The sequence below is a fragment of the Schistocerca piceifrons genome, chromosome 7 (assembly GCF_021461385.2).
Source record: "Schistocerca piceifrons isolate TAMUIC-IGC-003096 chromosome 7, iqSchPice1.1, whole genome shotgun sequence".
Classification (NCBI taxonomy): Eukaryota; Metazoa; Arthropoda; class Insecta; order Orthoptera; family Acrididae; genus Schistocerca; species Schistocerca piceifrons.
In genome coordinates this window covers 134,598,286-134,614,654 of record NC_060144.1, presented here as the reverse complement: position 1 = coordinate 134,614,654, position 16,369 = coordinate 134,598,286, and the positions used below count along the sequence as shown (strand labels likewise).

Genomic DNA, 16,369 nt, shown 5'->3' with positions numbered 1-16,369 from the left:
GCGGAGGAAGAAGTGCACGGAGCGAGAGAGGGCAGAGGAAGAAGTGCACGGAGCGAGAGAGGGCAGAGGAAGAAGTGCACGGAGCGAGAGAGGGCAGAGGGAGAAGTGCACGGAGCGAGGAGGGCAGAGGAAGAAGTGCACGGAGCGAGAGAGGGCAGAGGAAGAAGTGCACGGAGCGAGAGAGGGCAGAGGAAGAAGTGCACGGAGCGAGAGAGGGCAGAGGAAGAAGTGCACGGAGCGAGAGAGGGCAGAGGAAGAAGTGCACGGAGCGAGAGAGGGCAGAGGAAGAAGTGCACGGAGCGAGAGAGGGCAGAGGAAGAAGTGCACAGAGCGAGAGAGGGCAGAGGAAGAAGTGGTCAGAGCGAGAGAGGGCAGAGGAAGAAGTGGACAGAGAGAGAGAGAGAGAGAGAGAGAGAGAGAGAGAGAGAGAGCAGAGGAAGAAGTGGACAGAGAGAGTGAGAGAGGGCAGAGGAAGAAGTGGGGAGAGAGAGGGAGAGAGAGAGGGAGGGAGGGAGGGAGAGAGAGAGAGAGAGAGAGAGGGAGGGAGGGAGGGAGAGAGAGAGAGAGAGAGAGAGGGAGGGAGGGAGGGAGAGAGAGAGAGAGAGAGAGAGGGCAGAGGAAGAAGACGACAGAGAGAGAGGGCAGCGGAAGAAGAGGCCAGAGAGAGAGGGGTGGAAGAAGTAGACAAAGGGAGAGGGGAGGAAGAATTGGAAAAACGGAGAGGGGGAGGAAGAATTGGACAAAGGGAGAGGGGCAGGAAGAAGTGGACAGAGAGGGGAGGAAAAAGTCGACAGAGGGGGGGAGGAAAAAGTCGACAGAGGGGGGGAGGAAAAAGTCGACAGAGGGGGGGAGGAAAAAGTCGACAGAGGGGGGGAGGAAAAAGTCGACAGAGGGGGGGGGGAGGAAAAAGTCGACAGAGGGGAGGGGGGGAGGAAAAAGTCGACAGAGGGGGGGAGGAAAGAGTCGACAGAGGGGGGGGGAGGAAAAAGTCGACAGAGGGGGGGGGGGAGGAAAAAGTCGACAGAGGGGGGGGAGGAAAAAGTCGACAGAGGGGGGGGGGAGGAAAAAGTCGACAGAGGGGGGGGGGAGGAAAAAGTCGACAGAGGGGGGGGGAGGAAAAAGTCGACAGAGAGGGGGAGGAAGAAGTCGACAGAGAGGGGGAGGAAGAAGTCGACAGAGAGGGGGAGGAAGAAGTCGACAGAGAGGGGGAGGAAGAAGTCGACAGAGAGGGGGAGGAAGAAGTCGACAGAGAGGGGGGAGGAAGAAGTCGACAGAGAGGGAGAGGAAGAAGTCGACAGAGAGGGAGAGGAAGAAGTCGACAGAGAGGGGGAGGAAGAAGTCGACAGAGAGGGGGAGGAAGAAGTGGACAGAGAGGGGGAGGAAGAAGTGGACAGAGAGGGGGAGGAAGAAGTGGACAGAGAGGGGGAGGAAGAGGTGGACAGAGAGGGGGAGGAAGAGGTGGACGGAGAGGGGGAGAAAGAGGTGGACGGAGAGGGGGAGGAAGAGGTGGACGGAGAGGGGGAGGAAGAGGGTGGACGGAGAGGGGGAGGAAGAGGTGGACGGAGAGGGGGAGGAAGAGGTGGACGGAGAGGGGGAGGAAGAGGTGGACGGAGAGGGGGAGGAAGAGGTGGACGGAGAGGGGGAGGAAAAAGTGGACAGAGAGGGGGAGGAAGAAGTGGACAGAGAGGGGGGAGGAAGAAGTGGACAGAGAGGGGGAGGAAGAAGTGGACAGAGAGGGGGAGGAAGAAGTGGACAGAGAGGGGGAGGAAGAAGTGGACAGAGAGGGGGAGGAAGAAGTGGACAGAGAGGGGGAGGAAGAAGTGGACAGAGAGGGGGAGGAAGAAGTGGACAGAGAGGGGGAGGAAGAAGTGGATAGTGACGGGGAGGAAGAAGTGGCAGAGAGGGGAAGAAGAGAAGCAGCGGGTGGGTTCACAGATAGGGGGGAGGAAAAGAAGCAGCAGGTGGGTTCTCAGAGAGGGGGAGGAAGAGAAGCAGCAGCTGGGTTCACAGAGAGGGGGGGGGGGAGAAGAAGCAGGTGGACACACGAAGGGATGAGAGGAAGAAGAAGAGGAGATGGACACACTCAAAGAGAGAGAGAGAGAGGGAGGATGTGGGCGGGCACACACACACACACACACACACACACACACAGAGAGAGAGAGAGAGAGAGAGAGAGGGGGGTGAATGATTTATGGGTGCTCAACAGTTACGTTATCAGTGTCTGATGCATATTAAAGGACATGAATATGAATAAAATCACTAAAAATGTTGCATATACTGTGGATGAAACCTAAAAAATGACACTCGTGCACTCCCAGCCCACTCACATTAACCCTCACTATGACACTGAAATAACTCAGGACTGTTGACATACCAACTCGGCTGTTGCATATGCTTTTTCATTTCCTGCAATAACCTTGTGCCCTGGTATCCACCCCCAACCCCCAACCCCACCTCATTCATTGTAGCTGGAGGATGACATCCTGGATGACTATCCGCTGGCTACAAGTGTTGGACAAAAACGCAGGGCAGTCAGAGAATTGGAACAGACAAGGAGGGGGGAGGAAGAGAAGCAGCAGGTGGGTTCACAGAGAGGGGGGGGGGGGGGGAGAAGAAGCAGGTGGACACAGAAAGGGATGAGAGGAGGAAGAAGACAAAAGCCCTATAAAACTGGAACAGATGCGTTCTGTCTGCTCTGCAAGACCTGTGGCTAAGACACTTTATAATATTCAGAGACTTCTGGGTTCTGGCTTTCAATTCTCTGAGGTGTGGCAACCATGAAAATTTGGAGTAAAAAATGAGGCCTAGATACCTCACTGAGGCTTTAAAATGCAGAATGGTATCCCTCACGTGCAAGTCAAGTGAATTAAAAATACAGCAAGAACGATTAAAATTAACACACACATGTGCGCATGCATGCGCGCGCGCGCACACACACACACACACACACACACACACACACACACACACACACACACTTATCTGCAGATAACTGAAAACCTATCTTCGCAGCATACACCTCTAGCCTCTGAACTGTAAGTTGCAACTGACGAGTTGCTGTTGCAACACTGGGGGAGGAACAGAAGACAGTAAAATCGTTCACAAACGAGGAGCATTGCATGGGACTCCTTACCGTAGACGTGATACTGTATGGCTATGGCAAAGAGGCTACCACTTAAAATGCTGTCATTAGGGACACCTTCCTGCTGTTCGAAACTAGCCGACAGTGTATCACCAACATGAGTCCTAAAAAATTGCTTGACGGGAAAGACCAAATGAAGATGGGGAGATGGCAATGAAAACCCCACTGATGGACGTGTACGTAAATGCTGTGTCTCCAAGTAGTGTCATTCGTGTTTCTGATCTCAAAGAATATACTGAGACAGTGATGTGTATGTTGGAAAGACCGTTGAATAGCTGCCTCTACGAGGGTCATGTTACCAACAGTAGATGAAAATCTTCAGAATTCACACTGACTTTGGGTAAGGAGTTGCAGCGTCTCTAACAACCAGATTAGACAATGGTCTACCATTCACTCCAGGGTCTTTCCAACACAGCTCATTAAGGAGATACTCAGGTACACACGAGACGTGTGGTCCTTTCCTGGTTTGAGAACAGGTACCAAAATTGGCTCTCTCCATGATTTGGGAAAGTGACCTATTTGCCATATCAAATTAAAATGTTTGAAGAGGATTCCCTTTGACACTGTTGGCAAATGTTGAAGCATTCAGTATCATGAGTCTCAGACAGAGCTGATTCCAGCTCGAACATGGAGATAGAACAATTGTAAGACTCAGCATTGTTTGATCTGAAGCCCAACTTGACCCTGTCTGAAGTCGCATGGTAGGCAAGAAATGCCGGATTCTGGCCGGCATTGGCTGCAGTCATTGCAAAATGCTCTAACATTCTCTGAGTGATCTCTCTGGGCAATGTTTGGTGCCACCTCTGTTTCAACACTTCTGCTATTGGTAAAAAACTGCGTTCACGGGAAACCCTTCTAATGGCATCCCATATTTTTGTAGAAGGCCTGCCATGACCTTTTCTTGCTCTCCTTAATTACGCATCGAGCCTTGGCTCTAGCAACCTGAAAGGCGGTATTTAAACGATCAAAGAGCCACAGGCCTGCCCTGCATTGCTGAGTGGCACTAATTGCTCCACCAAGGTACAGGTTGCCTCCTGTGATGACTTTGGGATGGATAAGTCAGCGCCATGATGGATCACTCGTGAGATGTGGTCCAACCATTCCTGGACACTCTCGTTGTGTTCAGGCACAGTCAGCCACACTGAGCAACCATTTTAGTGGTTTCTGTTGAGGTAAGGTTCCATCCAGTAGGTAGATCCACAGTGGGAAGTGCTTGCCAGAATAAAGGTCATAAGTTGCTTCCCATGAGCCAAGTCTGCAAGGGCTGGAAGCAGAAAAAGAGGTCGATGGCTGACGACGGCCCAGGAACGACTGGGTCTGCCTGTATTGAGGATGCACACCTCCTGCGACATCATGAAGTTTTCAAAGACTCAACCCCCAGGTCAAGTATAATTTTAACCCCACAATACATTATGGGATTTGAAATCAGCCATTAAAAGGCCTGTAACAGTCTTGCAGTCTATCGCATCCTGCAGAGGTAAGTACAGTGAGCAGAGAGTGATGATCTGATCCACATGAACTGCAATGACTAATGCTTGTAGGTCAATAACCAAGGAGAGTGCAGATGAGTGGTGTGTGTTATTGACAAATACAGCAATCCTTCCCTTGGTCCTTTCCCTGCTCAGGTCATCTCGATGAGGGGTATAGCCCTATAGTACAGGGGCATCAGATGCTTTAAAATGTGTTTCCTGTAAACACAAGCACAGGAGGCACTTCTGTGCTATGAGTCTCAGTTCCTCCATGTGTCCTGAACCCATTCATGTTCCATTGTACTGTGGGAGCCATTTATCAAGGGGCTTACATTTTCACTCTTTCTCTCTGATGGGGAGGGGAGCCCACAGTGGATGGAAGCTCCGTCTTGAGGTAAGATGAGTGCCATAAGGCCGAAATCAAGATCCAATGGCTTCAAAGATGAATCACTAGGAATGTCAGAGAGAGTGACATCAACATCATCGGACTGTTCACTTCCTGTCTCAATCTGTGGCTGAGTCTTTGCATTTGATTTTGATTTTTTGGCCTGGGGAGCCTTCAGAGTTCTATTTGCGGAGATGGTAGTGGCAGCACTGGACGTTGGAGCAGACTGAACCTCTGGAGGAGGAGGTAGCTCCGCAGCATCAGCTACCACTGTCTTGTCTGATGTCATGGGAGGATGTATAGGCTTTGAAATAAATGAAGCAGCACTAGCAGTAGTGCTGATACTAGCAATCTCTGTTTGTGTAGTAACAGTGTTCTGAACTAGTTGTTTAACAACTGCAACAAAGGTGGTAGCAAACATGGGGGCTACATAGCCTTATAGATCTTTGTGGCCTCACCATATAAGATGCATTTTGTCGTTTTGTCCTCATGTATCTTTCTATCTGCAAGGAAGAAACTGTAGTCACCGCTCCACATTTTGGTGGACATAAGCTTCTAACACCTCCTTGGGCAGAGTTATCACATTTGCCACATGTGGCTTCTCCCTGGAGGAAAAAATGGACAGAGAGGGGCGAGAGTAGGAGATGGACAGAGAGGGCTGAGCGCAGGAGATGGACAGAGAGGGGAGGGGCGAGAGGTGGGACGGACAGAGAGGGGAGGGGCGAGAGGTGGGACGGACAGAGAGGGGAGGGGCGAGGGGTGGGACGGACAGAGAGGGGAGGGGCGAGAGGTGGGACGGACAGAGAGGGGAGGGGCGAGAGGTGGGACGGACAGAGAGGGGAGGGGCGAGAGGTGGGACGGACAGAGAGGGGAGGGGCGAGAGGTGGGACGGACAGAGAGGGGTGGGGCGAGAGGTGGGACGGACAGAGAGGGGAGGGGTGAGAGGTGTGATAGACAGAGAGGGGAGAGGGGGTTACAGGTCGGTGGACGGAGAGGGGGGAGAGTTGGGGGAGTGAGAGGTAAGGGTGGGGAACGACAATGGATGGAGAAGGAGGGAGGGAGAGGGGGAGCAGAGTGGGGGCGGGGGGAGAGTGGGGGCGGGGGGAGAGTGGGGGCGGGGGGAGAGTGGGGGCGGGGGGAGAGTGGGGGCGGGGGGAGAGTGGGGGCGGGGGGAGAGTGGGGGCGGGGGAGAGTGGGGGCGGGGGAGAGTGGGGGCGGGGGAGAGTGAGGGAGGAGGGAGGGGGGAGGGGGGAGAGAGGGGGGAGGGGGAGAGAGAGTGGGGATGGGGGAGAGTGAGGGGGGAGGGAGGGGGGAGGCGGGAGAGAGGGGGGAGGGGGGAGAGAGGGGGGAGGGGGGAGAGGGGGGAGGGGGGAGAGAGGGGGGAGGGGGGAGAGAGAGAGGGGGCGAGAGAGAGGGGGAGAGAGGGGGAGAGAGAGGGGGGAGAGGGGGAGAGAGGGAGGGAGGGAGGGAGGGAGGGAGGGAGGGAGGGAGGGAGGGAGGGAGGGAGGGAGGGAGGGAGGGAGGGAGGGAGGGAGGGAGGAGAAGGAAATGGACAGAGTGATTGGAATACATAAATACCAAGGTAACACTGGATTTCTCAGCTAGTATGTATCAGGTGTATCTACGAGGAGTCATCAGGCGTATTTTAACTTGTGTTTTGACAGATATTAACGATTTTGTTTTTACCATGTGTAGCTGGAGTTATCCCAAACAGATAATGCTCTTAATATTTTTCATGTGATTCCCAGTGCCAATAAAAAGTATCTGTTTGTTTCCCATTATGAACATAACTGTTTTTAAAGCAGAAATGTACATTTCCATTTGATACAGCAGCCTCAAATTAATACAGCAAGACACTAATTTTATCAATGTGTATTAACAGGAAGAACAGCCACTACTTGAACTGCTCCTGTTAGTAGATATCTATCCCTAATTTGCATAAGATCGATCTGGGTCTATCAAACAGGCATGTAATGGTCTGCTTTAAAAGTCGTTTTGTTTGTAACCATAAACGGGCTCTTTCCATTGACACTGGTCATCGGTGACAAACACAATGAAAAATATCTGTTTGGGGTGACTCCAGCTACACATTTCAGAAACCAAATTGATAATATCTGCCAAAACATCAGAGAAATTTTGCATGATGAGTCTTGGGAGAGACACCTTGTACAAAAATAAACCATTTTTCTTATGCAAAAAAGAAATTTAGGTTGCTGCTATATACTTTCACTGTCAAATGCATTAATTTTACTGAGTAGGTGCAGGCAAGGAAATCTCTGTGCACTTCTACAGATCTCTAAAGAATGAATTGTGTGACAAGTGGCAGCAATTTTCTGTTATTGTTTCATTTACTCTTTCTTCAAAACTATTTATTAGTGAAAAAGGAATTCCTATTTTTCGTGAATTTCTTTTTTAAGGACTTTGAATGTCTAATACTTAACATCATTGTTAATCAAAGATTAGAAACAGTAATGCATACATTGACTTGAAACATATACAGCAAGAGCTATAAAGGCACATTTACTTAACTCGATTGTATGTCCTGATTATGTGATACATTGTTTTCTGAGATCAAGTACTTAAGTAAAAAGAGGTCAGACACACATCACTATTTGGTTTGCACAAATTGATTATTGGCATCAAGAGTTTGTAATTAATTACTGGCATCAACAGTTTGTCCGATGGAAAAATTTAAAATTAGTAAAATGTTCCTAGCTTACAGATTTGTTACAGAAAGCTTGACAACTCAGACCTTGCACTATACTCCCCACTGTTTTGGTGTGAAAACTCCAGAGATAACTACGCATCACGTTCTCAGGTTGTACACTGAGGCACAGACAGAAAAAAAAGGAAAACTTACTTCCTGCTTTTCACTGCATGATACATGGCTATTTTTTCTTTATATGATTTTAGTTACAGAAAAAAGTAAATATTACATAAACAATTGCTGGTTTAAAACTAACCACTGAGGCTCCTCGTCCTGTCTGGCTGCTAAGTGTAGGTTGTGGTGTAGAGGGATTACTATGATTCTGTGTTGATGCTGACTGAGCCAATACTGGCCTGTCAGCAGCTGTCTGGATAACCAAAAAACTTGAAGCTGGGAGTGTCTCTGGGTCCCTGCAATACAATAATTAACTATAAGAAATATACTAAACTTTTAATAATATTTATTAATATGGAAATTCTTTCAACTGACGGCTTGGAAGAAAGAAAATCCTGTTAAGAAAAAATTAACTAGATTCAGCGGTGGTGTGTTTCCAAATTAAAACAAACTGGAAGTGGGACTTAGCATATTTAGTTTCCTAGGGGGATAAATGTTTGTTCTTACCATTGTTCAAACCTGTTTTAGTAACTTTTTGCCAATGGTTTTAGTACAAGAGCAACATGGATAAACCTCTAAATTATTATATTAGTATTTCATTTAAATTTCAGCCTGAAGTTTAAGAGCATAGGCACAATAAATATTAGCATGAAGTGTTAATACAAGGAAGAAACTAATAATGCTTTAATACATAGTGCATTTTCCATACCTTGTTAAATTAATGACATCAAATTCACACTCATCCTCTAACCACAGTGGTGATTCTAACAGCAAAGATATATCCATCTCTTGTATTTCCTTTGGTGTTGCAAGAGCAAGAAATCCTGGGTTGGCCTAAAAAACAAAATTAACAGTAATATGAAATATCATGTTGACAGACATACATATACATCACACAATGAATTATATCAACAATAAAAATGAATTTTCAGCCAATAAAGCAGAAAAAATTTCTACTTACTGAATGGCAATAGATGCAGGCAGAAACAAAATAAGGTGACATTAACATTATTTTTCACAAGAAGTGGCATTACTCCCAAGTTTCTGAATAGTGTGGTTCCCTACAATTTTTTCCATCTCTTTGGGACAGGAAAATGTCAGCTTTTGTTTTCATTTGGGGTGTGTGTGTGTGTGTGTGTGTGTGTGTGTGTGTGTGTGTGTTTTCTGAAAGTCTGAAATCTCTTTCTCTATAGTCATTTGGCTACAGGAAATAACTATGGTACTAACTGCACACCTTTACTTGGACCCTGTCTGATCCGTGAAAGTCTGTGGACTTCGGGCCACTCCGGAATCTTTATGATTGCTGCCAACATTAGCTACTTAATACTATTGTGTGTCACAGCAATAAATAGCAATAGTGTGAATAGTGTTGATTCTTGTGCGGTGTTGTGCCCAGTGATTGTCAACACTATTTACAAAAATGAAGGAAGAGGTTTTACCAGTACCCTGTACTTTTAGCGACTCACCATCAACTTTTGTGTCACTTCTGCAATGCATTAACCTATTACACATTTATTTCTATTATAAGCCATAAGCTGCCTGCCCTGAGAGAAGGAGGTGGGGCTTGTCAGAGCATGCAATTCACTACAAGCCAATTGTAAGCATCTGCTCCCAGCATGTCTCTGTACAGAGGATAAGTAAAAGTGTGCAATTAATACAGCCAAGTGTGAGTAAAAGTAAACTTGCATTCTCACTGCAGTATATACACTAAGGAACACTGTGTCTCTAATCGTGATAAGGATACTGCAGCTCGTATACACTGTTCAGTCCATCATCATGCTTCAAAAAGTCATAGATTAAACAGGAGCCATCACTTTATGTTTGACAAAATTGGCATACAGCACTGCAACATCAAATACTTGCTCTTTATAAAATGCAACTCATCAAAGATCTGCCTTTCACTGGCTGCATATACGGTCAATAACACTTGCTGATGATCCCTACTGACAAATTATGGGCAGGAAGTCCCCCTGGGATACTGAATAAGAGACAAGAGAAACGAATATGAAAGTAAATCAAAAAGTAAGTTACGGTAGCTCACCATGAGAGCACACTGTGTGTCATAACTATGATAAATGTGTTTCACATGACAATAACTGCGACACATCTTATAGGATGGGTGGTGTGGTATCGCATCGTGTTGTGTGTGCAGAGAGGGCTAGACCCAATGGCGTATTAAATGGATGTTCACTGCAAATCCGGAGGTGCATGCAATGATCAAATTTCTATGGGCTAAATGACTGAATATGATGAGCATGTAATCTCTTGCCCAGGTATTGTAAAGTGGTGTAAGCAATCCGATGCTTGATGCATGGATCTCACTGATGAATATCACAAAGGAAGGCCCACAATGTCCAGTACTGTTGCAAATGTTGACCATGTGGATGTGATCATTAGAGGGGATTGGTCCACAAAACTGCAGAAAATTGTCAGCATTCAGAACATTTCATATGGCAATGTGTTCTCCATTGTTCACCAGCACTTTGGGTATCATAAACAGTATGCCAAATGCGTCCCACAGCTCCTCACCAATGTTCACAAGAAACTATGTTTCAAATCATCATTGGCACATTTGGAAAGGATACTGCAGCTCGTATACACTGTTCAGTCCATCATCATGCTTCAAAAAGTCATAGATTAAACAGGAGCCATCACTTTATGTTTGACAAAATTGGCATACAGCACTGCAACATCAAATACTTGCTCTTTATAAAATGCAACTCATCAAAGATCTGCCTTTCACTGGCTGCATAGACGGTCAATAACACTTGCTGATGATCCCTACTGACAAATTATGGGCAGGAAGTCCCCCTGGGATACTGAATAAGAGACAAGAGAAACGAATATGAAAGTAAATCAAAAAGTAAGTTACGGTAGCTCACCATGAGAGCACACTGTGTGTCATAACTATGATAAATGTGTTTCACATGACAATAACTGCGACACATCTTATAGGATGGGTGGTGTGGTATCGCATCGTGTTGTGTGTGCAGAGAGGGCTAGACCCAATGGCGTATTAAATGGATGTTCACTGCAAATCCGGAGGTGCATGCAATGATCAAATTTCTATGGGCTAAATGACTGAATATGAGTACAATGAGATTCTGCAGTGAATCATTAATGGGGATGAAATGTGGGTCTACTACTACACCCCCAAAACAAAGAGAACATTGATGGACTGGCTGCACACCACATAACTGCAACAAAAAAAGGCCAATGTCGAACTTTCAGTAGGAAAGGTGATGGTGACAGTGTTCTTTCACATGGAGAGTGTGTTGCATGTGGAATTTACACCTAAAGGCACGAAAATCAACTCTGCTCTGTATTGTCAAACTTTTCTCCAGCTGCGTAAGGAAATCACAGAAAAGCGATGGGGAAAATTGAGTACCAGTATGATTTTACTGCACCATAACGCATCACCACACTCGGCCCAACAAACGACAGAACCGCTGCAGCAATTCAACTGGGAGGTATGGCAACATTCTCCATACAGTTCATACCTAGCACCATGCGATTATCTTGTGTTTGGTAAGATGAAAGAGGATCTCAGTGGATTATGATTCTGAAACAATGAGGGGGTGAAAACAGCTGTATTCAGGTGGATACCTAGTGCTGGAAGTAATTTCTACACATCCAGAATTAAAAAATTGGTTACTCATTCTGAGAAATGTTTACAGCCTCTTGGGGATTATGTAGAAAAGTGAACTTACACTGTATGTTGTCACAGCCACGTTGCCTATGTGTATTTGGTTTAATAAATGGGCGTAACTTGGAAGTACCGTATTTACTCAAATCTAAGCCGCACCTGAAAAATGAGACTAGAAATAAAGGAAAAAAAAATTCCCGAATCTAAGCCGCACCTGAAATTTGCGACTCGAAATTCAAGGGGAGAGAAAAGTTTTAGGCCGCACCTCCAAATCGAAACAAAGTTGGTCCATTGTAATATGAGACACAATTTACGTCGAATGAATGACGATACAGCGACAGTAGTTTGGTTTGAGTCGTAAGCTTAGCAGTTAAGCTTTACCAGGTAGCCATTGCTATGCGTCAGGCGCTCCGTCTGTATTTATGCGAGTACCATTCCTTTTTCACGTGCTCTGTCTGGTTTGAATCGATTGCTTATTTTGCTTTGATCTGATAAGTGCCGTTTTCTTTGTTATAGGTGTTCACATCAACCTAAGCTGAAAATGCATTGTTTGTCGCATTCTGACAGTGCGTGTTTACGCCCTGTCGCCGCTCGCGGCACAGCTTGCTTTTGTGCACGCTACCGCCGCTTACAATTTTTTTACAAAAAAAAAAAAAAAGAGAGAGAGAGAGAGAGAGAGAGAGAGAGAGAGAGAGAGAGAGAGAGAGAGAGAAGGGAAAGAGAGAGAGAGAGAGAAGGGAATCGTCTCATTAGCGAAACAATGGCAAGAGACTGCTATTTGTTGTTACTTACACTTTCTTCGATAATGATCAACAAGAACCAAATAATAGACTGCGTATTTCAGAACATGTTCTGAACGAGAGTTCGGCGAAAATTTTTCTCCGTTTGAAAATCTTTGCGGCCGCTTCTGTAGTACATCAAATTCTGCACAGAAATTAGAGTCATCTTAGATTTAAAAATCTAGTCAGTTGCCATACTTCATTTCTGACTGTATCACATTAGGCATAAGAATAATACGAATATAAACATGACACGATACGTATGTTCTTCCGCGTTTGCTGTTGTCTCACTCTAGTTTCGTAGTTTATTAGGCAGGATTTAAATGAGATAGCAGCAAACGCGAAAGAATACATGGCAAAATGTTTATATTCGATTATTCTTATGGTGAAGAGAATACTGCATGTGATTCACATTTCATCAGGTTCCTATTAGCAACCAACTATTCTCACTGGTAGGAAAAAATTCAGAATGTAGAGTTGGCCATATTGACAAACATCCTAAACAGTCTTGCCAGTCGGATTTTCGTAGTACATTGAAATTATGTTACATTCGAAGATGAACAATACGGAATTTGTATTTACTTCGTTGGATAATGTATGAAAATGCAGTGGTCGAAACTCGGGGCGAAGAAAAAAAAAGCTCGTCTTCCACCTTTCTTTTTTTTTTTTTTAATTTATTTACTGACGCAGAGGTTTTGGCGAAAGTATTTATCTTTGTGCCTACAAAGCATACCTGTGTAGCGCTACATATATTCGACAGCAGAAGTTATAGTTGTAGCGGCACCTACCAACATTTTTCAGAACTTCCGCTTGCTTTGCACTCGATTCTAAGCCGCAGGCGGTTTTTTGGATTACAAAAATCGGAAAAAAAGTGCGGCTTAGATTCGAGTAAATATGGTATAACTTTCTTTATGATTTGCGCTCATACAAGGAGTAAAATTGAGATTTCTTAGTGTCGAGAAGGGATATAAAAGAATAGGTAAAATACAAAATTAGGATATTCAAAAGGAGTGGAAAATTTGGAGCGTGAAAGAAAAATTGTATGGAACAAAAGTAAATGGAGTGAATACCCGCCAAAAATTGATCCAGAGAGACTATCATGTCAGGTAAAGGACTTTAAACCAAAAGGGAAGAAGAAACCGTCAGATCGAGAAAAACATGGGAACTGTAATATGCCCGAATTGGCCTAATATGGAACATATGGAAGAAGATGGAGGAGGGGGAGGAGGAGTAACCCAGGCGAATGCAACAGATCGGCACCTTCTGTTTTTGGAGGGAAGTGAAAGTATTCTGTGAATCCGATACAATTGTGCAATCTGGAACTGAACCTGGATCAATGGCATCAAGTTCTCTTTTACCAGTTACAACAGGATTTGTCTTATACCTAATGGATTTGTCTGAAGCCTCATGATCATCAAAGAAGTGTGGAGGGGGAAGCTGCCAATGCATACCTTATGAACACAGCCAAATGGATTCTGCAGGGCAGTGTGTGTATCAAATATTGGACTGGCATCATGCACGAAAGTCCATTGACAATGTTAGTGAGTGTAATTTGAGAGCTTTGTAGGAATGGGATATAATCATATAAAATATTGTCCAGCCCTACAGTCAACATTTTGGTCAATACCATGCTCACATCATGCATGTCTTCCTCCAGGAGACAGGAATCAACTGAATGAAAATGTCTGTAGTATATGCTGACATGAACCCAACTAAGCATGCTTGTGGCCAAATGAAACTTTCACTGCATCATCGCAAGAACCTTCCTCACACACTGGCTGACCTCAGGAGGGCTGTCATCAAATGGTAGGACACACCTAGGCAACGAAAGTTGCACCATCTTGTAGACATCATGCCATGCAGATGGAGCAACAGATTTTGATTCCACATGTACGCAAAGTTGGGCATTTTCAAACAGACAGCCTTTATTTTGGTTATTGTCTTAGGTTTATTTTGTAGTAAAGTATTTATTTTTAGTTTCATAAGGCTTATTCTTTCACTCCCTGCTCCCCTTGAATCTAAGCTCACACATCCAAAGAAATGCAAATGGTGCACACTTTTTTTCTTATATAACATTCCAAACATTTTTTTAAAGCTACAACATTAGAAAGCTAATGAGACAGTGAGAAATATTAGTTATGACGATTAGAAAAGCTGGCAATAAAAAAATTTCAGCAGAACCTGCCAGCATGTTCCAGTCGAACCAGCCACTGCTGAAACAGTGAACTGCTTCCAAGTTTCAGCCAGTAACAAGTCAACTTTCTTTAGCACTTCATTATTACAAACTGTCTTTATTCAGACATGAATTTATAGTAGGCATAACACTTGATGAAAGTATGTACACAAACAAAACAAGAGATGCTTATGGACTACATTATTTCAACGCCATGTTTAGCCATGTAATTTTAATGTAAAAGTTATCATATTCACTACAAAAAAAGGTATCCAAATTGTAAGGTTTATCATCTTTAGGATTATTCAACTACTTCACAAATATTACACTACATAGTGCCAACCTGATTGAGACAAAATGCAGATATAGAATCCTGATCCTTGTGAATAATCTTCACCAATTCTGCAAATGATGATGATGAATCGGAAGCTCTCTCATCTGAAGTGCGTACGCTATCTGTAACTGTCACACTTGGCTCCATAATTGAAGCTACAGATCGACGCTTGCCAAATACAGAACGTATGAATATATCTTGAACTGGTTCTTGCCGTACCAAATAGCACCAAAGACGCCGAACTGGAGCAGCTGATGCATGCCTTGTGCTGGAAAGGACAAATAATGCAATTAAATTAGATTGTATTTGCACACTGAGAAATGAGTAGCACATAAACTCTTTCCTGGCATAGGGGCTAACGATTAAAGAAATGGTTCCCATTGATATAAGAATGAAAATTCAGGTACTGATTGTGAAAAAATATTCATAGTAAATGAGAGATAAACAAGTAATTCACTAGCACCTACGATTCTAGTAGATATGTGCACTTGTACCAAATATATAGCACAAGTGGGAGTACGCTGGCTGTAAAAGTAAATGATGCAGAAACACTGGAGAAGGGGAGGGGTGACGACACTATCATTGGCAAGGAGAGGGGTTTTGGAGAAGAGCGGGGGGGGGGGGGGGGGGGGGGATGTAATGCAAACTAAAACTACCAACAAATTTACCAGTGAATAAGTTTGCTTGGTTTACGGGACTAGGAAACAAATCATGTATTCATGTTGACAGTATATGCTTTTTTTCCAGAACAGACTTGAACAAAGTACTATTGAAATTTTCAAAATGAAATGCATTCTACACTCAAAATAATGGAGTAGCCACTTGGAAACAAGCAGCAGCAATGTCTAAAATGCTATACAAGATACCATTTTTTTTAAAATAATATAGTGGTCACTCATAATTCTGCTGTAGTACTCGTTCAGAAATATTTACTAATTTTTTTACCTTAGGCATTTAAGCATTATGCCATTTTCGAAGGAACAAAATGTTTCTGATACAAAATATCACATCAAAGTTAATTACTTACAGAGTAAGTGCACAAGTGTTATACAGGAACAGGGCAGAAGAACCTGGGTGTTAGATTTTCTAAGCTTGCTAATATATATTTTGTGAGAGGATTTACCTGAAACTAAGAAATCAAATGAATTGCTTTTTGTAAAGAGGCAACATACCTATATTTCCTAATTTTACAGTTGAGACAAGTAACTGGATAAAACTAGTTTAATGTAATTTATCTCCTGACATAATTTAACTGGATAGAAAAAACATCTACTCACCAAGTGGTGGCAGAACACACACATAAAAGAAAGTTGTTATTAGGCAAGCTTACTGCACATTAAGTCTCCCATGACCCGCAGTTCTGGGTGACTTTCCTGAAATCTACTCCTTTTCCTAGACCTCTCCAGTCCTTTTTTTCACCCCTCTTTCTTCCCCTTCAACCCTTCTGCCTGGAAGAGGAGCCACTGGCTCTGAAAGCTTGCTTAATTACAGCCTTCTTTTATGTGTGTTTTCTGCCGCCGCTTGGTGAGTAGACTTTTTAGCTATCTGATTAAATTATGTTGTCAAAAATTGATTGTTTTCATTGTCATCTCCTGACATGTATTCCCGGTTTCTTGATGT

At 44.4% G+C, this 16,369-nt stretch overlaps 1 protein-coding gene across 1 annotated transcript in view; it reads right to left on the bottom strand.

Moving 5' to 3' along the window:
- Positions 1-16,369, bottom strand: part of LOC124804706 (dmX-like protein 2) — a 327,684-nt gene that overhangs the window by 59,356 nt on the left and 251,959 nt on the right. The window contains exons 50-52 of the mRNA XM_047264965.1: positions 14,759-15,017; positions 8,527-8,651; positions 7,960-8,113 (exon numbers count right to left, since the gene is read on the bottom strand). Of these exons, the coding sequence (XP_047120921.1) occupies positions 7,960-8,113; positions 8,527-8,651; positions 14,759-15,017 (538 nt within the window). The remainder of the gene's footprint in view (positions 1-7,959; positions 8,114-8,526; positions 8,652-14,758; positions 15,018-16,369) is intronic.